This window comes from Haliotis asinina, chromosome 8 (assembly GCF_037392515.1).
Source record: "Haliotis asinina isolate JCU_RB_2024 chromosome 8, JCU_Hal_asi_v2, whole genome shotgun sequence".
Classification (NCBI taxonomy): domain Eukaryota; kingdom Metazoa; phylum Mollusca; class Gastropoda; order Lepetellida; family Haliotidae; genus Haliotis; species Haliotis asinina.
The window spans coordinates 60681045-60707046 of NC_090287.1; the positions used below are offsets into that span (position 1 = coordinate 60681045).

The 26002-nt window shown below is 38.5% G+C and overlaps 1 protein-coding gene across 2 annotated transcripts; it reads left to right on the forward strand.

Moving 5' to 3' along the window:
• Nucleotides 1-24698, forward strand: LOC137294579 (heterogeneous nuclear ribonucleoprotein U-like protein 1). Of its 2 annotated transcripts, XM_067825624.1 has the most exons (18): nt 1-1190; nt 5212-5324; nt 7424-7649; nt 7791-7902; nt 8032-8099; nt 8365-8504; nt 8821-8920; nt 9295-9407; nt 9679-9834; nt 10678-10785; nt 11017-11139; nt 11467-11595; nt 15379-15547; nt 15794-15952; nt 17639-17746; nt 22587-22645; nt 23001-23150; nt 23461-24698. In XM_067825624.1, exons 1-18 carry the CDS (start codon nt 1052-1054, stop codon nt 23626-23628), a joined length of 2340 nt encoding a protein of 779 aa, XP_067681725.1. In that variant the 5' UTR covers nt 1-1051; the 3' UTR covers nt 23629-24698. The 2 variants fall into 2 exon arrangements, with proteins under 2 accessions (XP_067681725.1, XP_067681726.1); XM_067825625.1 differs by lacking the exon at nt 1-1190 and having other exon boundaries at nt 5232-5328; nt 7452-7649.
• The last annotated feature ends 1304 nt before the right edge of the window (nt 24699-26002 follow it).

Sequence of the window (26002 nt, forward strand, 5' to 3'; positions counted from 1 at the left end):
CCAAAACCGAAAGGTATGTAGTTGTTCCTGTTTAACTGATTGCTGGGGGTATTGCGCATCGCAAAATATGTGTCTGCTGTGTATGCTCGTTTCTTACACAACAAAGTGGACTCCTCTGAGAGTACGTTTCTGTAATCTGATTTTGGCTTGGGTACCAATGCGTGTACGTTTCTCTGTCCCTGTCAGTGTCCGTCTACTGTGTGTATGTTGGGGCTATCCTTATCAAACTGAGTTCTGATGTCGCAGTGTAACCGGCATTAATTGACCCTGCAGTAAGTGGTGTACAATTGCACACACTAACTTACACACGCACGCACGTACGCACTCACACGCGGGTGTCTGTGTCAGAATGAGAGTAGGCCTCTAGCACAGAAATCGATTGAATGAACGTGGGAACGTCTGATCATACATTGTTATGTATGGTTTTTGATTTGGTAAGGGGCTACAGCATCTTTCTTATCTAACTAGTACAGAGCCCCACGTGTAGAGAACTCATACAACCAATGAGGTTCAATCAGGTTAGGTCAACAGAGTACCACCCAACATGTGGCTGACACATTCGTATGAATCACGACTGTGTGCAGACATTTACTGATCGTCATTTTCAGGAGAAGAAAATACGTTGGCTGCGGAGATAGCCCATTTCTCGTTTGATTGTGCGCATGTGTATGGATGGATCGCTATACAGCTCTCTGACCCTGCTTTTGCTTGTATGAAACAGGGAAGTTATTTATCTCAGACGAACGCGGAATTAATTCAAATGTGAATTTTGTGAAACATTTTATTTTTCATTTTCATATGCAAAACATTCTTTTTCACTGCAAATCAGACAAACAATACTGATAATAAAATCCTGTCATGACGTGCCTGCGATCATAATCCGTTTCCGGGAGACATTTGAAGACAAGTTTTGTATCATATTGCGCATGTGCGTCCTCTGACCCGCCATATTGAACTAGAAGGGTTTATGTTGTACTTGTGTGCAGGACGTTTGTACTGCATTTGTTGATTGTGTTGGATTTTGTTGATTGTTTAACTTATTGCATTCAAAATGAGTGACATCGACCCGAATAAGTTGAAGGTTGCTGAGCTTCGGGAAGAACTGAAGACTCGAGGGCTGGACACAAAAGGCACGAAGGCAGTGCTTGTGAAGAGATTAAAACAGGCTCTCAACAAAGAGAGTGGATCAGGTAATTTGTCAATTCATTGTTGATCTTGTGCAGTGATGCTTTGCTTGTATCATTTAGTAGTAGATTAACTTGTTATTTGTAATGATGATGTTGATGCAAGTTGCAGTGGTCTCGAATGTAAATATTGCAATGCCGACCACAGGAAGCCATGTTCTCCCGGAAGCAAGATGTTTATGTAGGTCAAACGCCAACGACGATGTAAATGCATTTAATTCAGTTAGAAAAGTTAACGTTTCCATATTTTATAATAATATAACCTGTCTGTTTTGGATGGGGGTGAGGAAAGGTTCGAGGATAACGTGCGATAACCATAAGATCGAAAGTGTATATTTTTGTACTTTTTTATTGTGAGGTTAGGACCTTTAACTGAACGGATAATTAACGAAAGCGGATCAGTCTTGATGCGAATTGAACCACGCCCAGTACTAAACAATTGTTATTTTGTAGCGATATGTTTGGCCATTCCTACACTTTACCTAATGCACTTTTTCAGATTAATTAGCGCTCCCCGAAGATCAACAAGGGTACTTAACCCTAGCCCCTAACCCTAAGGATTGTAAAGTATGCCTAACCCTAACACTAAAGATCATAACGGATGCCTAACCACGAACTCTAACTCTAAGGATTATAAAGGGTGCTGCACCTGGTATACTGTATTCTAGCCTACGTTTTACCTTTGATACCTAAACCAAGCTACTCGGTTACATATGGTAGCTCCCAAATCTTTAATTAAAATGTTCACATCAGAAATGTCTTTATTGTATTATATTCATTGTCAAAATGAAAGTATTTTCAAGGTGCTTCGCAGTCGTTTCAGATCAGACTCCACAATTTGCTGGTTTCATATTAACTTTCAACTCACTTCACATGCATAGAGCATTGAAAAATATATGCATGCTTTAAAACAAAACTCAAAACAAATGCAAGTGATCTGGGTTCATTTATGAATCAAAGACCATAATTATCTAAATAAATGTCTAGATTAATGTTAGCAAACTGTATAAACACATGTCACAGTCCTTCCTGAAGATTACCTTCTCACAAGTAAAATACATCATATTTCTAAGGCAGTTGCAACCAGAATAGGACATAAATTATTGAAAAGCATAGACTAATGTACTCAGCTATGAATAGTCGCCTGTAAATTATTGTCAGAAGATTTCATCTAGAGTGTATTTACAGTATCGATGCACACATGCCCAAAACAAACTTTGGCCAGTGGATATTTGTACACTGTGAATGTGCACAGCGAGTTAAGAAGTAGTGTGAAACCATCAAATGGGTTAGATGTGAGAAGAGGGAAAAAATGTGAGAAAAGTTTGAAATATATTTTGATCACTGGATAGCACAATGAAGGCTCCTTTTAATTTCACTGTATAAGGACAATTGGTTGATCTGGTGATTTTGTCATAAATGTGTGGCACAGATGTTTGGATTGGGTAAAAGTAGTGGCGCTATTTGAAATTTACACTGGCTCTGTGGTCTCTGATTAGTAAAATTTCATCAGGACTAAATGATAATTGCAGTGGTCCTGTACTCTAGTGGAAAAAATTTATGGGTTTCTTTCGCTGTAGTGGTAGGTGTGCACTGCATGCTATATGTCATAAACCATCAGTAAATCAGCTATTTGGTCATTCTGTTTGTAGAGATTAATGTTCAGTTACCTCCCTTAAATGCACGAATTATTTCCCCTGTACTTTGTCTTATGCCTCCACATGCTGTGGTTGGAGGCCAGCAATGCAGTCAGACAGATTGATGTTTTAAGATGTCTATTTTCATGATCCTCAATTAACCATTAAGATAGATGCACTCAGTGGCTAGCATGTTTCCAGTCTGCTCAGATTTTTATAATGAACATGTTTGGTTTACAAACGAGAAAAGCTCAGTCATGAAATTGCCCAAAGGCAGTGATACCAAGACATCACTTTTCCTTGACATGTATCTGAAGTGTACATCAGTGAGCATTTATTGAATTAATTCATGTATGATGTTTCAAGTTGCTTTGAAATTCAAAATGCAGGACTGTACGGTTCAATGCATATTGCAGTATGGATTGTGTTAATGAAACACTGAATGTAGTTTTAATATCAGTCAAATAGTTATCTCTTCTGTTATTAGAATGGTAGCATATTCATCCCAGATAAAACCATATGCATGTCTGATTATGAGCATGGTATAGTGATATGTATTTGATCACGCAATTTGGTGTATCTTCCAAACCATGGTAATATTCTTCCTAAACACATTGAGTTTGAATAGCTAGCCAGTATCTGTATTCACAGTTCATCCAATCTTAACGTAGTGGCTTAAAGGGCACTCCTGGGGTGAAGAAACAGTTGAGGGCAGTAGATGGAGCCTGTTAACATCTATTCTCGTAAGAGTTTTGTTTTGTTACAATTGGCACTTAGTACGGGTCTTCCAAGATACAGAACATGTGCCATTGTCAGCAATCTGTTGATGTCAGATAGGGAGAGGTTCAAAAGTCAGTCTGAGACAACTGCCTCATTTATTGTTTAATAAATTGAAACTCTATAGCAAATTGAAATTGCTGAAAAATGAAAGTTAAAAATGTCGATATGGGTAGCCACAATTGCACTCGAGACAGGTACTTTTTTTAATTAGATGTAATTCATGGTTATCTGCTGACATGTAATTGAACCTTCACATAGCAAGGTACTCTGGATCCTTACCTATAGATATACAGATGTTCTTTTAGCTATCGTGCCAGTAATCATTTATACAGAGGGGAATATGCTCAAGTCTTTATACCATTTGATGAGATTATCGATTCTACTAGAAGGTACAGTTTTAGCTATTTTTCATTCTGTTGATTGCAACTCTGATCATGGTAACTGAAACAAAAGAGGTATAAACCTCTTCATTCGTAACTAAATATTGTTTTTAATTGTTATATAAAACTGAATTGAGGTGTTATATTGATTGGATGTGATCTTCAACATTGAAAGAAGTGATGATCATTACTTGTTGTAGTGTATAGATTTTTGGTTGCTAGGTTTCACACTCTAGGTATTCCTGGACCGCAAATAGGGTTCCGCCCAGTGACTCATTGTGTGTAACATAATGTAAATAGTGAGCCAGTAGAGGAACAGTAGCCTGTGTTTGCTGCCAAGTAGTTGGAATTGGATATCATTGACATCATTGATTCAGATCTTACAGATGATGTGCAAATTCCTTTTGAAGTATTTATCTTAATAGTTTGAGCACTCGTTGAGTATGTTGAATGTTCATGGTTCACAGCTGTTGCAAGTTCCTAGCAGGAGAGAACAGTTTTTTAAAACTTCATGGATGTTTTATTGTCCTCATTGGTTTTTACTTTTAAGAAAAAGGTCATTATCCATGCAAGTTAAAAATAAGTTTGGATATGCAGTGTTCATCACTGTAATCAATGACAGACTGGATTTTTTGTGCTCATTAGGGCTACGAAATGAGTAAGATATGTTACAGTAAGTTTGTGTCAAAATCTTCTTTCATGTAAATGTAGTATGTTAAAAAATCCTTTTATCATGTTTTTCCACAGACTTTATGAAAAACAAGTTTAAGTACAGGTAACAAAGTATGACATATACTCATTGCTTCCGCACTTCAAGGGTTGGTTATATGTTGAGTACACACCCATTATTATGAATATTTATATGGTGTCAGATAATGTTCCAAGTGGGTAGTTAATAAATGGATATGAATTTGAAGTACAAAGCTTCTAGTGAAGAGGTTAGTCTGACTTCAAACTAAGTTCACAATGCTGACAGTTAGGGGAAAATATAGTTATTTTGTTCCTATTGGTTATCATGGTTAGTGAATACAAGTTACCAGATCCTAACATACATTATTTGCTTCCTTCTGAAATTAACTGGGAAATATGTTATTCCAGGTTAGGAATTTGTACTAAAATCTGATGCAGATTTTGATTAATCCTTGTTATCATCTGTTTGACAACTCTTACACATGCAGATTGATATTTATTTGGAAAATTCAAGTAACAAGAGGTGTTCTTGTTTTACAGAAGATGCTAATGAATCTCTGGACACATCTCAAGAAATTGGTGATGAATCTTCCCAGGAGGGTAGTCAGATTCAGGAAGATCTGTCAGCTTCAGAATCTGCTCCAGTAGGCGAGGTATGTGGAAGATAGCTACTCTTGAAGTCTATCTCAGTGTGTAACTGCAACTTTTAAGCTTGCCTTTACTTCATCCGGTCAGGCTTGACTGAATAACAGGATCATTGATCGGATTTGCTAAATTGGTTGATATTGCCTCATAACCTGGATTCTGTTGGTTGATAGGCTACATGTCAACCACGGGAATTTTGCGTCCATATTCAGTTAATCTCTGTGTCACTGGAATATTTTTGATTGATGCATGAAACAATTAAAGCTTTTATTATGTCAGGTTGAATGAGGTTCACATTTATCAAGCGTTGAAGCTAAATGCTATGGAAAATAGGTGTATTGGGTTATCTTCACACTATATATTACTTTTTCACTCAAACAAACAAGGAACAGTTAGGATATTAGCAATATTTTCCAAAGTAATGTCTCATTTTAAATAATGTCCTTACAGTAGATAACCAACAATGCATGAATGTAACATTGGTCATTGAACTGGTTGAACATATGTGCAGACAGTTTATTTGTTCAATCACGTTATATGTATGAGGGGGGTATCAAAAAGTTTTGAGCCTTGCATATTTATACTTGACAAATAGTAATGGGCAGGACACCCAAAGTATATTAGTGTCTTAGCTACATATTCCCGGTAGGATTATATAGCTGGATGCATTTCTTCAATGGCAGTGCCTTGTAGAAGAGATATACCCGCTGGTGAATGTGAAAAATGGACAAGGTTGAATATAGAGCAGGAATGAAGTTTCTTGTCCTGGAGGGCAACACGGCCAAGCAGGTTGAAGAGCGACTCGCTGCTGTTTACAAGGAGTCTTCCCTTCTGCTACAACCATCAAACGTTGGGTGAAAGAGTTTCAGCGCGAAAGAGAGAGCTTAGATGATGACCCCTGTCCAGGACGACCCTCAACCAGTACCACCCAAGCAAACATTGACACTGTGCATCAACTAGTGATGGGAAATAGTATCACCCTCACAAGTTAGAAGATAAAACCGGGCTCTCATATGGATCCATTCACAGTGTACTCCATGACACTCCACGTGTCCAAGGTGTGTGCAAGATGGGTCCCAAGAATGCTTTCTGATGACATTGAGCTTTCTCAGGTCAACATCAGTGGCGTGATGATGACTTGTTACCATGCCAACCCAGAAGATTTTCACTGTAGAAATGTAACCTGTGATGAAACCTGGCTTCATCATTATGACCCTGAGAGCAAGCAGGAGTCAGTGGAATGGAAACATGTCACTCTCCAAGAACTAAAAAGTTCAATTTGACCAGGTCCCCAAAGAAGGTTATGGCGAATATTTTTGGGGACAGTAAAGTTGTTATCCACATCGACTACTTGCCTTATAATAAGTACGATAATGAATGGAGAGTACTATGCTAACCTTCTCAAGCAGGTGCACCAGTCTATTAAAGAGAAGCGGCGAGGAAAGATCCGGTGAGGGATTCTTCTTCACCAGGACAATGTGTCAGTCCACACCAGTTGAGCTGTAATGGAAACTGTGCGCGAAATTTTACCTCACCCTCCCTATGCACCAGAGACCTAGCCCCTAGCTACTTCAACCTCTTTCCTTGACTAAAAAAACCATCCGGGGCCAGAAATTTCAGGATGATGAGCTTATCGCTGTTGTGGAGGGTTTTTGGGGGGGACCAAGATGTGGAGTTCTTCAGATCAGGAATCAGCAATTGGCAAACCAGATGGGAGAAGTGTGTGAAGATGGTAGGGGGCTGTGTTGAAAAATAAAGCAGTATGAATTCCAAAATCTTGCTTTTTCAGGGCGAGGCTCAAAACTTTTTGATTTTTGATATCCCCTCTTATGTATGACCACTTTGTTTTATACATGTATTAATTTGTACATTATGATGTAAACTTGTACTTCAAATGCTGCAAACCTAACCAGAGTGTACATAAGGTTCAGTTCAAGTCATACATGTTACCAAACTCAAGACAAGCACAATAAGAAAACTCACTTCACCAAATTCCAGTCAGTATTAAAATACTATAAGGTACGGATACGAAAGAAAAGGTGCTTGTAAGACTTCAAGTTAAGTTGATAAATCAGTTTCATTATGTCATTTGCCTCAATATTTTAAGGCTGAACCAGAAGCAGAAGCGGAACCAGAAGCGGAAGTGGAACCTGAGCCTATGCAGGAAGAAGCCCCAGTAGAAGCAGCAGCAGTTGAGCCTGAGGCTGAAGTTAAGGCAGTAGAGGCAACAGATGCTCAGAATGGAGATGAGGAGGCTGCTCCAGCAGACGATATGGCGGAGGAGTACCAGACCATAGATGAAACTTCACAAGATGATGGAGAGGAGGCCAAAGGTGGGTGGTCTCAACATTTGTCCAATTATTTTGAAGGCATAATTTGCCAGGCTGTATCCCCTCCATCCAACAGTGCAAAATGACCAATGTAAAATGCTATGGGATTGTGTGTTTAGTATACTGTGTCTTTTCCTACTTCAGATGAGGAACGTGGATCAAAGAGGAAGAGGTCAAGATCCAGGTCCCGTGAAAGGAAGAGGTCTCGTTCTCATGATAGATCTCGCCGGTCAAGGTCCAGGTCACGAGATAGGCAGTAAGTCTGTCTTAAGACTATGAAGTATGTTACTGTGTTTGACAGTTAATTTAAGGAAATTTGTTGTACAATGTTTACCAGTTTGGTGTGTGAATTTTTTCAAAACTTGCTTCTATTTTCCCTTTGCAGTAGACGCCCACCACCTGAGATGGATGATGATGGCTGGGAGACTGGTACTGATTTCAAGTTGGACAGATGTGAGTACTTCGTCTATTCATTAATGTTTTGTTTGTATGAAGATATCATGCAAAATAAAAGTAATTTTATTTCAGTATGTCTAAATTTTTTACATATGGTATGCATTTTAAGTGTTTGATATCTATTAGCATGTTGGTAGTAATTTCTTGCCTGCACTCAGTGCTATGTGCCTATGAAATTGAACTGCAGAAGTGAAAGAGACTGCAAAAAAAATAGGCCTTCCCTTTCAGAAATTTCTAATCACAATTCCAATGTTGTTTTCAGTTAACTGTGACTTGAATATGCGCATTGATGAGAATGGTGTGAAGGCTCATCCTCTGACTGTGGAAGGGTTTGGCTTCATGTGGGCAGGTGTTAGAACTATGTATGGAGTTAACAAGGGCAAGCTTGCATTTGAGGTCAAGGTAGGTGTTAATACTTAGTCAGCTGGAATTGTCCTTTTGATTTCACTTTCATGTAACTTTCTTAGATATGCTGTTTTGATTCGAAGAACAAGCTGTAGTCACTTATTGTCTTATGGGTGATGATTAGAGCATTACAATATACATCTTTTTGCTCAGAGTATTACATAACTGTACTAATAATTGATGTCCTTATCTTTTAATTTGTACTTCCATAACTATTATATTTTCACGCGTTGGCTTTTATGCTTTACACTGCCTAATACACTTAGTATTTGGATGATAGTTGTGTAAACATTTTTGTTTCTTGTGTTTACAGATTTTGGAGAACCTGAATGTAGAACATCTTCCATCAGAGGAGTCCAATCCCCACGTGGTGCGTGTTGGCTACTCAGTGGATGCTGCCTCCCTCCAGCTTGGTAAGTAACTATAACTGTGGAACAAGGGAAAAATGATACAGTAATAACCCAGTTTTCTTCAAGGTATTTATTCTTAGATGTTCTGATTATGTCAGAGAGTAGGGTGACCAGTTGTAAAAGGTGCTGCAATTTGTTTTGAGGAGTTATTCTTTTAAAACTGACAAACCAAACTGTGGGGTTGGTACAGAGATACATTCCATTGTTGCTTGGTTTGTCAGCGTGAGGCATTGATTTAACCAACTTGTTAAATGTCCTAGGTGTGCTTTTTGAGTCTTATGTCCATGTTTAGCTCACTACTATTACTGGATTTCTGTGAGTATACATCCCTTTCACAGCAGTACATGAGTACAGTGGATGTTTTGTTTCTATTCCAGGTGAAGAGGCTTTGTCATATGGCTATGGAGGCACAGGCAAAGCCTCAACAGAGTGTAAATTCAATGACTTTGGAGAGAAGTTCTCAGAGGGGGATGTCATCACAGCTTATCTTGTAAGTGGATGCCAGGGCTGTTTCATATTTGATTGGTACTAGTTATCATCAGCCCAGTCAAAATTGAATACCTGTCTTTTCCGCAAGTCATAGAGATTGGTATGACACTGACAGTTGTGACTGTAAATGTTTCCTGTTTTATCGTCATCAAGAGTAGGGAAAAGAAAGATCACTCCTATTTATTAAACATTTTTGTAGGCTACCAAAGTCAAACAGTGAATTAGAGTACATACATCAGTTGAATTGACATGTGGGTTGATGTTTATTTTAGGATCTAGACAGTGAGGAACCTACTATCTCCTATGCAAAGAATGGGACGGACCTGGGCAAGTGTTTTGATATTGACCGGAGTAAGCTGGGAGAACAGGCCCTGTTCCCCCACATTCTCACTAAGAACACAGAGTTCGAGTGCAACTTTGGACAAAGGGTAAGTAATGTTCTGTATGCATCTGATTGTCCCCAGCTGCAACGTGGAACGGGCACTATGTATTCAACAGAGTCCATCCATAAGTATATTCTGATTCTTGTTACCGCCACATCTCATGAACTGTCTTACACAATGTTTCCAAATTTGGTGACAGCCTTCATTAAGGAATTACTCAAAACACCAGTCAATTTGGATGACCTTGACCTACTCTTCAAGGTCACCATTACTCATTTACCGCTTACATTTTTGTTAACTCGATATGTCATGCATTATTGTACCCAAATGTCTTGAAATTTCTTCAACATTGGGGGATTACACAGGCACATGTGGGTGACCACAACTTTTCAAACTTACGTGAACATGGTACCTCATAAAACATTGCTCCCATCCTACATTGGTGGTTATGCAGACATCAGACATCTTGTGTGTAACCAGGTAGTGAATAGGCAATAAATATTTCATTCTTTTTTAGCAGCAGGGGACATTGCCATATTAGTGGGTCACACTTGTCTTTTTCATGTGACTAGAATTAATATTGTGTTGCCATGTTGGATAAAGAACACACATATTAACAAAAACAAGTTTGCTTTATCTCCTTTTACAGAGTAGTATTTTTGAAAATGAATTAATACCTTGGATTTTTTAAGGTTATGCTACCTAGTTTGTCCTCAGCTGACACAAACAGGTGACTTTGAGCACACTTTCTCAGAAGTTGTCCTGAAGTTTGCACCAGAACCTCTCTAGCCTGCTTCAGTTAACAGTTTTACACATATTTGAAGTCAATCCAGTAGGGGCAATTTTGGAAGTACTAGAGATGTTTGCAATGTTCATGTTGTGTTGCAGGAGGAGCCATTTTTCCCTCTTGCTGAAGGCTATGCATTCTTTGAGACAGTGGCACAGGAAGATCGTATCAGAGGTGCACTGCCACCAGCACAGAAGGGAGATTGTGAGGTAAGGCCATGTTTTATTGACAAGTAAGCTGATGTGGAGACCCGTAACTGTTTTACCATCTGCAGCTTGTCACATCTATTAGATCAAGGCAACTGAAACTAATTGTCAGTGTTTGCTTGCAGTAACCACTCTGATCCTTACATCAGTACGCTGGCCACCATCTCAATCATGTGGAAAGATCTTCTTGTGCTGCAAGTGGATATTTCTTCAGTGTTGCATATTTTTTTTCAGATTCTCATGATGGTTGGTCTGCCAGGTGCTGGCAAAACCTACTGGGCTGAAAAACAAGCAAAGGGAAATCTAGAAAAGAGGTACAATGTACTGGGTACCAACAACATCATTGACAAGATGAAGGTAAGCATATGTCATTATTCAGTGATACACTGTCAGTATTGTAATATTTTTATTTTTCCTTGCTCTGACTTGTGGTATTTGCTTATCTCTCCTTGCCTTTGAACTGTCAAGTATAAACTTGAATCCCATTACCGAGCGGAAAGCCACTGATATCTGGACATAGATGACCATACATATCATTTGAGAAATCATTTTATAATAAGTAAATGTATCTGATTGACTGGCAGTGAAAGAGTTAATATTACTGCACCTAGTATTTTTTGAATGAACTGATGCAGAATATTTTCATCTTACAGTATATGATATGGATTGTTTCTTGCTTTCTAGGTTATGGGTCTGCCTCGTAAAAAGAACTACGCTGGACGATGGGACGTCCTTATTGACAAAGCAACAAAGTGCCTCAACAGGATGATTGAAATTGCTGCTCGCAAAAAACGAAATTATATCTTGGACCAGGTAGGTGTATTATAATTTGGTTTCTATAGTGTAGTACAGAAAGGACAATGAGACTGAGGATGACCTTGGACCAAGTGGAATTAATCCTTGATGGATTTGAAAGAAATAAATACTTTACAGACAGGAAACAGGTAGGTATGTCCCTGTGTTGTTTTTTTACAGGCTGATTTCAACAAAAGCAATTTGAAGAGGTAAGTGAAACATTTTTTCTTTCTTGAAAGGACATGGATGTTTCCTCTCAAGGTTTACAAGGTGAGTTTGTTTGCTTGCATTTGAAGTGGACAATCATGGTCTGTTGGGAAGCCAAGGAAGAAGAGGATGTGAACTCAAAACTTGTATCACACAGATGCTCTTCAGCACATATGTAATGGATATTGGTGCAACTTGAATGGTTAAAACCTGTAATTGATGCCTTTGCCAGTATTTTTATGTAAAGTGGTAGTTTGAGCCAAGGAGTGAACCCACCCATGACATTTAGCTGTTTTAGCAACAGAAGGATGCAGTTTATATTTTGTCCTGACCATTGGTGTCTTTGGAGTACAGCATCTTGACACACATTACAGTAATCTGATTGCGTTCACAGTGGAATTTATCCTGCAGTTTGTTTTGTTTTTGTGCCACGTGTTGATCCAACAAACATCAGTTAGTAGACTTTGGCCTTGTCCAGTTATTTCGTGTTCGTTAATGACGAATTATGGTTTGTTCTAACTATTCTGAGAAAGTGGTGGCAGGAAATATGTTTTGATTGCACAAAAGTTCATTGATGTTAGAAAATCCTGAGTCCTTGTTTGTGGAATGGCTGGGTAGAAAGTTGAATTGAAGGCAGTTGTTGCCCATTAAAGAATTTAAAACTACTACACCTTCTGGTAGTTTCCTTGTTTTGTTCGAAGTAATTAATTGTTGAATCTTTGCACAAGTAAGTAATTTAGTGTAGTATGACTGAGTGAGCTTTAATAATGATGAATTGATTGCTGTTGCTGTAATTTTGTACTGAAGTACATGCTGTAAACAACTCATGACAAATGAAATTGATCTGTCTCTATGATTAAAGAGTTACGTGATGTCCCCAACAACAAGAACAGGTGGCTTAGATTTTGAAATGTCAGTAGTCACCCTTTCACATAACCCAACCTACAGAAGCTTCTGCACCTGTAGAAACCTTCATAACCAATGCTGATTTACATCTGTTTGTATTGAGGTCTGGACTGAAATCAAGTAAATATTTTGATTGTCTTCCATCTTGTTTAACCAGATCTGTTAAAGAAATTTCATTGAAGGACTGACAATAGGTCTAAAGATTTCTTGCTATTGTATCTCCAGTTATGTATTTTAGAGTTTGCTTGGTTTCGTTGATTTTTGCATTTTTTCTGTGTGGATGTATGTCTCCTCATGGACACATTTTGCCAAGATTGTGTAATAATTGTGGAAACAATGGGATTTTATTATTTATTTCTTGATAAAACATCTTGTATTAGATTACATGTAGTATAGATGACATTCCTGATTAAGAAATTCTAACACATTTTTTTTGTTGTGATCCTCGCTTCTGATTGGATACTAAAACCATACTTAAATGGCACTTAAAATATAAGTGACTGAATGACCACATATTTCAAAGAAATAGAAACATGTTCCGTTTTTGAATTGCATTTAGATGTCTTAACAATAAAGAACTGTAAAATTGAACAGAGTGGCTTTATCTTCTAAATCTAATTCAATGATTGGTTACAGTTTTGTCTACTTTGCACTTAATTTTGATGCAGCAATATGATTACATGTTTAATTGCGGATAAAATGGAAATGCAGTTATGTTTCAAATGATGTATTTGTAGTAATTGTGTAAGAAAAGTCAGATAATTAAAGATCCTGCTTGAAGTCATTTGTAGTTTTCAACATGTTCAACTACTGGTTGTTGATGTCATTTTGTACTGTGAGATGACTTGGCAAGTTAGTTTGAGGCAAGGTTATGTTGATGTTTCATGTCAACCTGAATTACTGTATATGTTAGAGGATGCCTCATTCTTGGTGTGAAATACCTGCCTTAGGTGGTGATATGCAATGCTTTATCCGAATGATTGTTTTCTAGTGATATACACTAAAGCCTTCTTGTGTTCAATACTCAGTAAACTTTCATGTCTGTGCGCACGTGCAAATAGGTCCTACTTTTCATTGTAGTGTGAACTTTGCTTTGTTTTCCTTGAAGTAAAAGCAGTTTCTTGTCTCTAACTGCTGTAGGAATCCACTTGAATAGTAGTTTTCTAATCAGGAGAAACATTGAAAGAATCGGTGCCCTTTTCACAATTGATGTGGATTTGAATTTGATTTAGACTTTTTGTGTTGATATATGCAGTACTGTCAAATGGTACAGGTTGAAGATTATCTTGCGTTATTTGAGTACAGTAAATCAGCTTTACTGGAAACATTGGAATTACTGGGAATTTGTAGAAACCATTCTATACATTACATAATGCCTGAGCAAAAAGATGTTAGTAAGGAATGTCAACTGGTTTGTTTATGGGAACTCGGAAATATTTGGAGGATATTTGTTATACATAGACAGAAGTCAATACAAGTTGCAAGATGTGCACTGATATTCCGAGAATTATTGATGATGTTCTTGTGGTGGATCATATTTTAGTAAATGATGTGCTGTAAACTGTGATATTGATATGCTTGAACATTTAACAGATTGCTAAAGATTCTGGGCAAAGACAGCATAGTTTGATTTTTCTATGAGTATTTCACCGCTTTGTATCCTTGGAGAAATATGACAGACATCAGTGGAACTTAACTCTGTGATGAAAGTTCAGAAATGTACCAAAATGTGGTTTACACCTACAACATGTTGCTCAGAATATTGCTAAATTCAGATTCAAACTTACCTGTGCTTCACATATTGTTTTGGCATGATGGCCGTTCAGCTGTGTAGTGAGGACACTATTGAGTAATAAACTGCTTGAATGTTTTGGTGTTCACCTATGTCTCGCCTCCAAACGATTGTCTGTCATCAATACTTTATTAATTATGAGGTTTTTTGTATTGACTTCAGGGCAAAGTCCAGGATGTACCTGAAGTTTTAACAGTATTTAGTTACCCAACATTGTGATGTTCTTTGCCACATAAGGTGGTGGGTATGAGGATTTTGTATTGACTTCATGGCGAAGTCCAGGATGTACCTGAAGTTTTAACAGTATTTAGTTACCCAACATTGTGATGTTCTTTGCCACGTAAGGTGGTGGTTGGTATGATTGTTGAGTTCAAGCATTAGGTTGTGATTGGGATGAGGTTGCTCTTGGCTCTTCTACTCACTAGCAACTATTATGATGAGCACTATGATTGTTATTCTTATGACCAGAGTAACTGCTTTGGGAGTGACCTTTTATGCTTACATGTACTCGAGCTGAGATGCCAAAGCTTCATATGAAATATTCTACATTAAGTGCATCTCCTCAATGGTTATCTATGCAGGTGAGTTTTGTTTTTCAGCTTTGAAGGTAAGTCCCATGGAGACCTAGGTTTCCATGGACTGGGGGAAAACTGATAGGGCGGCTAGGGATAGGCGCGAAATGGACAGAAACGGCAGGCAACTAGGCAGTTAGCGACTGTATGAACCATGTAACATGTATTTCTTGAAGTGTCTTGCAGATACCATCGGATGCTGGACATGATGTAATAATGTTTTTACAACATAATGACAATGTATGCCACTGATAACATCCGGTTGGCAAAGGAACGAGCTGGAGACAAGACTCATGATCTATTATGTTCTTATTTGCCGATTAGACAAATGTGTATGCATCAGCCCGGAGACGTAAAATGCAGCCTTTTGAAGGTTTCCAACGCAAGGCGATTGTGGTAGTACCTACTGATGAGGATTTCAAAACCCGCATTGCCCAAAGGGAGAAGGAAGAGGGAAAAGAGGTGCCAGAAAAAGCTGTTCTTGAAATGAAAGGTAGGGATCGCCGCCGGATAAGGGGGCGGGCACCTGCTGCCGATTGTTATTCTCCTGTCAGCCTTCTTGAAGCTTGTTTTTAGACCCTAACTATGTAGCTCACCCATAAGCATGTTAATCTTGCTCAGGTTAAGATAGTCTTAGATGTTGGGTACTCCACTTATGAATTTCTTCAGGGTAGATGCTGAAGAAATTCATGTGGACATTTTGGATCCATACTGATCTTGGATTTTTTTCTTCGCACAGCTAATTTCACATTGCCAGAGACAGGGTCTCTGTTTGACGCTGTAGAGTTTACTGAACAGGATAAGGAAAAGATTGATCAGCTGGTTGAAAAATACCGCAAGGAAGGCCAGGCAGCTCTCCCTCCTCCAGACAAGAGATTCCGAGGGGACAGGTTCTCAGGTATGTGTTCTCCTTTGCCATCAAGTAATGAACACTTTTTTCAGACAGGAGGCATATTAGTATTGCTGTATTCCACTGAAATATGGCTCAAATAAGAGGATACTCATCAGGATCGTTAATGCACAAGCTGAGAAATGATGGTATCATGTTAACAGAACATATTAACAAGAAACTGCTCCTCTTGAAACCACAGAAGTCTATGTAAACCTAGAAAGACATTCACATCTGTGGTTTTTCCGCTGTGGTAAACTGTATGTCACATATATCACCCTAAAGTTGCTTTGATCTAAATATTGCACTGAATATTTGCAATGTCAGTGTGTTATAAGGTATCGTCAGAGATCGTGATCGGTTGTTTGCTGACATGTCCGAGCTTGTGTGTTATACATACGTAACAGAAGTAATTGAAGACTGAACTGCAGTAACTTTTTAGGGTATATTGTGATTGGTGGTTAGTTTGCCTTGATCAGTTGGTGGAAAAAATGTCTCAGTTTGCAATAATTTTGCTGTATCATGTCATGGTGTTAAAGTTAAACTGTCCACACTTGAGGTTAATTATGGAAATATGGAATTATATTTTATTGCAGTCATGTCTGTTTTCACAACCAAGTATTCATAGTAGCAATGCTTCTTTAGAAAATTAGGATGATCTTTTTTTTTTTTTTTGCAAAGCTGAAATAATTAACTTAGCTAGCTACTATAAGTGTAGTAAATGATGAAGCTAAACATTGTATCTGTATGATCTAATGAAATAAAGGATGGTGTAGTGTTGATTGATCATGATATTACACACAAATCTACTCATTTTCCTGCCATTTCTGAAGGTGAAGTTGCCTACTGTATCCACAAGTGACTGACAAAAATGTTATGTCAGCAGTTATATGGAATTTTGAATGGGTAATGAAAGTAAGACTGGCATCTTTCTCCCCCATCCTTGATATCTCCAGGGTATACGTTCCGATATGTCTCCACTTTACCCTGGACGCATCTACGGCTCTGCCCGATAACTTTATTACCTCCCTTTGCTGACTCCGCCTTCTCACAGTAGCCAATCAGCTAGGCCACCGTTATAACTGAGCTTGCCAGTGTCAACGAAGGAAGAGAATCTTTACCACACTTACACAGGACCAATAAGGCCTGGTTGTATGTTAAAGAACACAATCCTAATATTATGATGTGAAATTTCTCCGAATTAAGACAGTAAGAACCCTAAAATAGCTCCCAGTTTTGAAGAAATGATATACTTAACTTCTGTTTGACTGATGGGAACACTATTAAGAATCCTGGATAAATCCATAGATAATTAAATGGCCAAATTGTGGTTGCCCAAGCATTTTTACTCGTGAACAAGTGGGCTATGTGTGTCATAACATGTTACTTAAGTATGAGATCTGCATGCCTATAGTTTAAATTTGTTTGATCAGTCAACAGTGATACATCAACCCCACATGTATTAACCTTAAGGTAATATTTACATTTTTCAGCAGTAAAAGAAGGATATTATTCATCAATAGACCATTACTACACTATGTGAATGAATTATGAATGAGAATGTATGGAAAGATGTAATTGTGATGAAAGTTATTTTTTGACTTGACAAGTGTTGAATTGAAGATAGCATGTCTTAGTAACATTTCTACTTTTTACTGTTGCATATGTATGATTGTTTACCACTACGAATTTCAGGTCGAGGTCGTTACGATAACCGCGACCGTCGTGGTGGCTATGACCACCATCGTGATCGTGGCAGGGGAGGTTACCGTGGGGGATATGATCGCAGAGGTGGTTATGGAGGTAGGTGTTGCTGAATCTCATTCCCTAAATTCTACCCCAATATGCCAAGAATATATGAATGTAAATAGACAGACAGACAGACAGACAGACATTTATTCAGTAATAGGCCAGTGGCCCAAAATACAAACATAGGTATAATTAGAATTTACATGCGTTTATCTAAATACATCAGAATCTCTTATTTTCCCAACATTATATAAAAATAGGCATAAGCTTTTTATAACATCTATATTTTTTGAAGTCATAATGTTTATAAAACTGTGTTGTGATATAGGGTGTTTCAAGTATTTATCCAGAAACTTTTTTCTTATGTCTAGGTAGGCTTTACAATAAAGTAAAACATGTATTTCATCTTCAATTACATACAAATTCATTTGATAGCAAAAGTGACAGAATCTTGAATCATAAGGGATATTGTTGTATCTGCCAGTCTCAGAACAAAGTTTATATTTGCCACATCTAAATTTTGTTAAAGAATTTCTCAAATATGGGGCAATATCTATAGAGAGATAGGATTCGACATTCAAGGTGGACTTAAAGAGTATATAATTAGAACACTTGGTTGTATTATGTAGCGATGAGAACCAGTCTTGTGAAAGATTATCAGATAGTCTTTGTTTAAAAACAGACATGAAGACATCAATATTACCAATATCATGTGCAATCCAGACAAAGCCAAACCCAAGTCTATATAATATATTCTTGATATGAGATGCCCAAGTCGTTCGTCCAGATTCATCTAGTGACTTTAGCATTAAATAACACTGGTGGGGCAACCTACAACTTGGGAGAGTTAAAAGTCTACACCAATATTTAACTGCCCTTGACATATAAGTAAGCTGAAGAGGGAATCTGCCACATTCACCTAATGCCATGTTGTTGCAAGTATTTTTACCAACTTTTAAGAAATATTTACATGTTTTTATCTGTATTTGTTCGATGATTTTACAGTGGGTAACACCCCAAATTTCAGAACCGTAGCAGAGAATCGGTTTTACCATAGCATCAAATATTCTAAAAAGATCTGCACATGACAGAAAACCTACACGTTTTTGGAATCTAAAGATAGCCATAACGGCTTTATTGGCTTGTGACGCAAGAGTAGTGTGAGCTTTAGTCCACACTAACCTAGGAGTAAACACGATACCCAAATACCTGTAGTATGAAACAACTTCCAGCTTTTGCCCAAAAAGAAACCACTTTTCATACTGTCTAAGGGGCCCACTATTTCTGAACACAATAACCTTAGTCTTATCAATATTGACCTTCATACCAGTGACTCGACAAAAATTCTCAAGGCCATGAATCTTCTTCTGTAGCTGGAATGCTGTATCTGAGACTGAGGAAACATCGTCCGCAAACATTAGAGCATATAGGTTATTAACGTTAGGTGAAATAAATACACCACGGCCGCCAAATTGCTCCATACTTTGCATGAGCTGATTAATGAAGATAATAAACAGTTGGGGACTGAGGATGCAGCCCTGCCTAGTACCTATACTACAATCAAAATAGCTTGACAGACCTTTAGATGTTCTAACACAGGCTAACAACCTATCATACATTGATACCAAGATGTTATAGAATTTACCACCCACACCAACTCTTTTCAGACTTGACAGCAGAATTTTGTGATTAACTGTATCAAAGGCCTTAGAGAAATCAATAAACAGACAGTAGAACCTTCCTTTTTTCTTAACTGAGTATTTCTGAACCATAGCTTGAAGTGAGAAAATATGGTCAGTGGTAGAATAATTGCTCCTAAATCCTGCCTGTGCTTCATGAATAATATTCTTCTCCTCACACCAAACCTGTAATCTACTGTTAAGAATGGAAGTGAATATTTTACACACTGAATCAATAAGAGAAATACCTCTGTAATTATTAGGGTTACTTTTGCCACCAGATTTATAAAAAGGACAAATAATGCTTCTGCCCCAGTGCACAGGAAAAATACTTTCCTGGAAAATCTTATTAAACAGCACTGTTAAGTAATTACTGATAAATGTCTTAGAAGCTTTAATGAAGTCAATTGCAATACCATCTGGTCCAGGGGACTTGTTTTTTGCCAGTTTATCAATGTGAAATAAGACTTCATTTTCGGTAATGTCACAGTTTAATGTTACAAGCTCTTCATCCTTGTAGACCTCTGAATTGATATCTCTGTCATGCACATTACCAGAACACTCAGTAAGAAGCCTTGAAAAGTGATTGTACCAGTTTTCACAACTTATATCGTATGTTTTGTCAGGTGTTGATATTGAACCTGATTGCTTTAGTGTTCTCCAGAATTCTCTTGGGTTGTTTCTTGCTGCCACAAGTTTTTCTTTTTGAATATCAAAGTAAGCTGTTCGTTTGTAGTTGAAAGTCTTCTTGAATGATTTACGTAGGGTTTTATAAATCAATATATCTAGGTTATTATCTCTATGGTCTCTCAGTGCTTTATATTTCAAATGTTTTAATTGTTCAAGTTCTTCGTCCCACCATGGGGGCTGAGGTTTGGAATTAATGTCATGGAAACCTGGAAATACCTTCCTATTGTGTTCTGCAGCTCTTTGGTACAGCTCAGTAAAAACATTTAATGAATCTTCAATATTAATGTCTGTATAGTGATATAATTCTCTGCGTAGTTTTCCATACAGGCTTTGGAACTTAGAGATAAACATATCACAGAGCTCTTCATTCCACACGTATTTGGTCCATACTGTTGTTGAATTACTCTCTATGCAATTGCTAGTTGGAGGATCTGTTGCTACAGGTGACTCAAGCACACCAGTAATGTTGGGTGGCTGGATATTCAGAGAACAGTAAATAGGAAAATGATCAGACACATCACATGTACCAACACCAAAATTAGCAACTCTAGGAAACACAGATGTTGATGCAATCATGTAGTCTACTAGACTAGAACCATTATGTGTAACACAAGTAAACTGTCCTTGTTTATCCTCATATAGTCTACCATTCATGATATGGATTCCAAATGTACAGCACAGTTCCATCAGTTTTTTACCAAAGTTGTTATGATGTATGTTGTCTTTACTTGATCTGGACATTTCAAAATCATCTGAGGGATAATCATCAACATCTCTTACAATAAAATCAATATTATCGTTAGGAATGAAGTCTAAAAAGTCTTTAGTCCTAGCATTTAGGTCACCAGCTAGAAATATTTGTTTGTCCGGGTGATCAGCAGCTATAATATTTAAGTAATGTTCAAGCATGGCAATTCCATCACTGTCACTAGCATCATACACTGGAGAGCCCTCTGGCGAGATATAAGTAAATATAAGCAGAGTGTCTTTATCCCAATGCAAGCACTTATTTGAGAAAAGTGAAACAACAGTGTTTTGAAAATGATCATAAAGTCTTGTAATTATATCATCCTGTAGCCATTTCTCCTTTATCAACACGGTGACTCCGCCACTGTGGCGGCCTAACTGTTTTATTTTATCTCTCACAGCGTTGACTGCTCGAAAACCGGACAAAAAGGCGGAAAATTCGTTATGAGCCTTCACAAATGATTCACAAAAACATACTATATCGAAATTATGACACAAAAGTTTCACCTGGGAATATTCATTGTCATGTTTATGTAGACCGCCGATATTCCACGTCAGAATGTTGAAAATAAGGCCATGGCCATCGCATCATTCGTCGGTTTGTTTATCTTCCGACTGGGTCCGTCCTTCACCTTCCTTGTCTATTTCATTTCCGGGTCCAAACAAACTGGCCCACGTGGTTGTGTTATTGTTTGAGTATGGCGGTTCTTTGTGCGATCCTTTCTCTTTCACGATGTTTTGGGAATTCCTATCATACACAAACACTTGACCATTTACAATGAGCTTATTTTGCCTCATCTTCGGGTTGTTTCCTGCATTCCTTGCCTTCACAAACCAAGGTGAAAGTGCTCGTCTGTCCTCTCGTATTTTCTGGGGGAAGTCCTCTGTCACACGCTTGTGTTGTGATCCCTCAGTCCTGTCTGCACGTGCTGCCTTGAAGATGTCGCTCTTATCTTTAGATGTCAGAAATTTCGCAATGATTGGAGAACCTGGCTTCCGCTGATTTAGCCGATGTGCTCGTATTATCACCATCTCGTAGGCGTTGCCCATATGTAAATCTTCAGATAGAAACTGACGCACCTTACTCTCCGATTGTTCCCACGTCTCGCCTTTATCGCCGGGAATCCCATGGAAAATTAGATTTTCTCTTCGGTTCCTAGATTCGAAGTCAGTAATCTTATCTTCCATCGCTGATAGTTTTGACTTTAGCTCTTTGTTTTCTTGTTGTAGATGATGAAGTTGGCTGCTAAAATCTGTCGCCATCTTGTCGACCTTGTCACTGAGGTTTACAAAGTTTTTGTTCATAGATTTGATATCAGTTTTCATTTCAAGGAGTATGGTCAATATATCAGTGCTGTCCTTTTCACTCACGTTTATGCCAAGTGCACCCGATTCGTCCACAGCCAGGGTTTGTTGTCGTGTAGTGGGTCCAGGGTTTGACTCGACATCGCCACATGTGATAAGTAGGACACTCATCAGACACATTAAACGCACTCCTAGCGAGAGGTAACACCTCTCAAGTTTTAGTCCATGCATACTTAGGCCTTTTATCTTGTTTGGTTGGCAAAATGTGCCTATTTTGGCTCTGTATTGGGCTAAAGAAATGCCCATTTTTCAGAGCTCGTAACTGACACGTCCACACACGAGCTCACGCACATGTAAATGTGAATGTAAATATGTTCATATGAATGTTCATATATATCGGGGAACTGTTCAGATTTGGGTTTAAGAGTAAGTCTAAAGTGACAGAAATGTATGGGCTGTTTTTGTTATTGCAGGCTACAAGTCAGGCGGACGATATGACGACCATGATAGATCTGGAGGTCGACAGGCACAGGTAATTTGATTTTAGCTTTCTTTATTTGTCTGTACTTAACGCTTAACACTTCAGAAGATATATGATTCACAAACAGGTGATTTATGACCTCCAGTTACATATGAAGTGTGGACCAAAGTACATCCCTCAGAAGTTATTTCCCCTTCAATCCTACTTGCTTTGTGCAGTTTTGTTGGTGTCACCTCCAAGTGTATTGAAGAAATCTAGATTATGGTCAGTTATTATTGAAAGAACAAATTATGTAAAGCATGAGTGTTATGTCAGTATTATTTGTATGTAATTTGGTTAAAAGGGATGAGCGTCACTTGAGACGGATTCTGTATATTTGCTATTATGATGAACATTTTTGTTTCAGTCATATGACCGCAGCTATAACCATAACCGCAATTACAACCAGGGATCCTACCACAAGCAAGGTTCCTGGGGCAGCCAGGGGTCGTGGGGCAACCAGGGTTCGTGGGGAAACCAAGGATCTTGGGGAAACAACAACCCTTCCAATTATAACGTAAGTTCCATGATCGCATCGAGTCTGAATGCCTGGGATGGGCTATATTTCTGACAGATTGCCTAAATTTACAACAAGTTAGCATGACAGTCTGGTGGAAATTTTAATTATTTCATACATTTCATAACATTTTGAAGTTACCAGCCTTGATGTCTAATTTTGTACACTGCTGATAGATTACATTCAAATGAATAGGTATTAAATATGTTTTATGACTCTGGTTTCATGTTCGAGGAGTAATTAATGGTCCCTTTTGTTACGACGGGGCTGTTATTCATTTATTTCAAGACTGCTTCTCTGTTTGTTTCAGTGGGGTGGTTATGGCCAGGGTTCATCAAACCAGGGATACCATCAGTGGGGTGGTCAAGGCAGCTGGGGGCAGAACTACTGGGGTCAGGGTGGTGGCAACAGCGGCAACTACAACAACCAGAACCAGCAGTACGGCAGCTGGGGCTATGGCAACTACAGCAACAAATAGTGGCTTCAACATCACATCTATAGTCAGTTACTTTCAGTCACCATTGCGCTGGTGTCATGTATGGGATGAGGAGAAGCAACACAAGAATTGGTTGATGGGTATTTTTCCACAACATACATCAGGAGACATGTGTTCAAGCTTGTATGAAGTACACATCAACATGTTTCGTCCTCTCAGCCATACCCCTGAACCCACCAGACAGGGATCATGCATATCCTTGACCATTCAACCTGAACATATTTCTTTGAATTTCTAAGTGTCTTCATGTTACTGTTTTGGTGCAGTGTTGTGCTTGTTTATCAACTGTATATAAAATCCTGTCTGTTCCGTGAAGTAACACAATGTTTTTGTAAAAGGAAAGAATACAGGAATGAAACAGTTTTGCATCAGCTGTAGAGTGCATTTATCAACATCTTCATGTAGAGGATGGACATTGTAGTCATCATGTTGATATTTCTTACTCTTAATCTTGTACTTCAGATCATTTGTCATCTTTGTAGATGTTCATTTATGTGAATCATGAAAACAATCGATTTTGTGCATAATTAGAGATACTTTCCATGGAATCAGACCATCACAGCAACTTCATTGTCTTTTCCTATATGACAGGAGCGTGGTAAAGCATATTAATTGTTGCCTGTCATTGTACAAAATGTCATATCTTTTGTTTTTAACCATCATCCGAGCCGAACTGTGTGCATTTTCTGATTTCATTCAGGAACATTCATAGATTTTATAAAAAATATTTTATTGTAATTTTATTTGAATATTTCTTGTTAAATTGGCTTTGTTGTTAGTTTTCAACTATGACAATAGTCATTGAGAATAGAACCGTGTAATTATAGGTGGATACTTGGTATTGTGTATTACGTACATGGACAACTGATGTGCACAGCTGTTTTTGAGACTGACATCTGGGAGCAGGAGCAATACTCACCGGGAAACTGGAGATGTGGTGCCAGAAACTGCTGACCACATCACTTGGTGACCAGATTTTAGTGGATATTTTATGTTCAAAATGCGTTACTTTATGAAACATGTCTTCATTGTTAAATGAATCTTTCTTGGAGGATTTTGACTTTGTTCTTTTTTTAATGACAAGAGTGGGAAGTAACATGAGTATAGCAAGTCAGACCTCTGTCTTGTTTCAGCCCATCCTCGATATCTCCAGGGTATACGTTCCGATAAGTCTCCACTATACGCTGGACGCATCTACGGCTCTGCCAGATAAATTTATTACCTCCCTTTGTTGGCTCCGCCTTCTCACAGTAGCCAATCGGCTAGGCGGCCGTTATAACAGAGCTTGCCAGTGTAAACAAAGGTAGCGGTCGCAACTGCGAAGGTTTGCCCGCAGTGCGTCCCACATTTTAGGGAAATCCTACAAACAAATTGACAGGTCCGAAACTTTAAAACAACATGCAAGAACTACTCCTGCCTCTTCCAGAGAACCTCTGCATGGTTTCTGTTGCCAAGTATAATCGGTTAGATAATTCAAAAAACGAAAGTGAGCTGTGATTGGTTCGCTCAACTTCCCAGCGTAGACACCTGACTGGATCAAAAGACAGTCAAGGGCGGTAATAAATTTATCTGGCAGAACCGTAGATGCGTCCAGGGTATAGTGGAGACTTACCGGAACGTATACCTTGGAGATATCGAGGATGGTTCAGCCAGGATATGGTGTTTTGGCTATGGAACCTCAGAAACCATGTTTGTGCTTATATGTTTCTGGTATGGAGTTGACATGCAGGCCCTTTGTATCTGCCAGAGGGTGTTACCGGAGATAAGATGCAAAGGATAGCATTGCTATTTGAAACGTCATTTAACCCATCAGAAAGAATCACAAGGATCATAAGGTTTTTGACTACAATCACAAATTTGCTTTCTCTTCCCGTAATTCGTGCACAGTATTTCACCCAAGTGAGAAATGCCTGACATGCAGCCTATGGGCGTTCCCTCATGCCAACACACACTGCTGAAACACTGCTCAGGGCTGAACAAAACTCGATGTCACTTTGGATCTCGGCAGAACCCATCACTCATTACAGGCCTTTAACCAAGACCCACACTTCTTATGTATTAATAAAATACTGTCGACTGCAGCAACAACCGACAGTAACCCAAGCTATCAACAGACTTCCACTACAGATTCATTGCACCGCAATTTGCAATTCTTAGCTGCAAACCTCCGACACACTCAGAATCGGTTACGTGGCGATTCACTACATTTCTAGGCTGGTCAACAAGACGCCCGTGTACGTAAGTTTTACGAAAATTGTAAACGTCCAAGTCATTCATCACGTTAGGTGAAGGAGTAAATATCTACAACAGCACCAGTAGCCCACTTGCAGTGACGAAAGTGTCTATGGAAATAGGT

Excerpts from the sequence above, each read along its gene's own strand:
- LOC137294579 (XM_067825624.1), top strand. The coding sequence starts at position 1,052 with ATGAGTGACATCGACCCGAATAAGTTGAAGGTTGCTGAGCTTCGGGAA. Across the intron at positions 7,903-8,031 it reads TCCAGGTCACGAGATAGGCA|TAGACGCCCACCACCTGAGA; the intron begins GTAAGTCTGTCT and ends TTCCCTTTGCAG. Across the intron at positions 10,786-11,016 it reads CACAGAAGGGAGATTGTGAG|ATTCTCATGATGGTTGGTCT; the intron begins GTAAGGCCATGT and ends ATTTTTTTTCAG.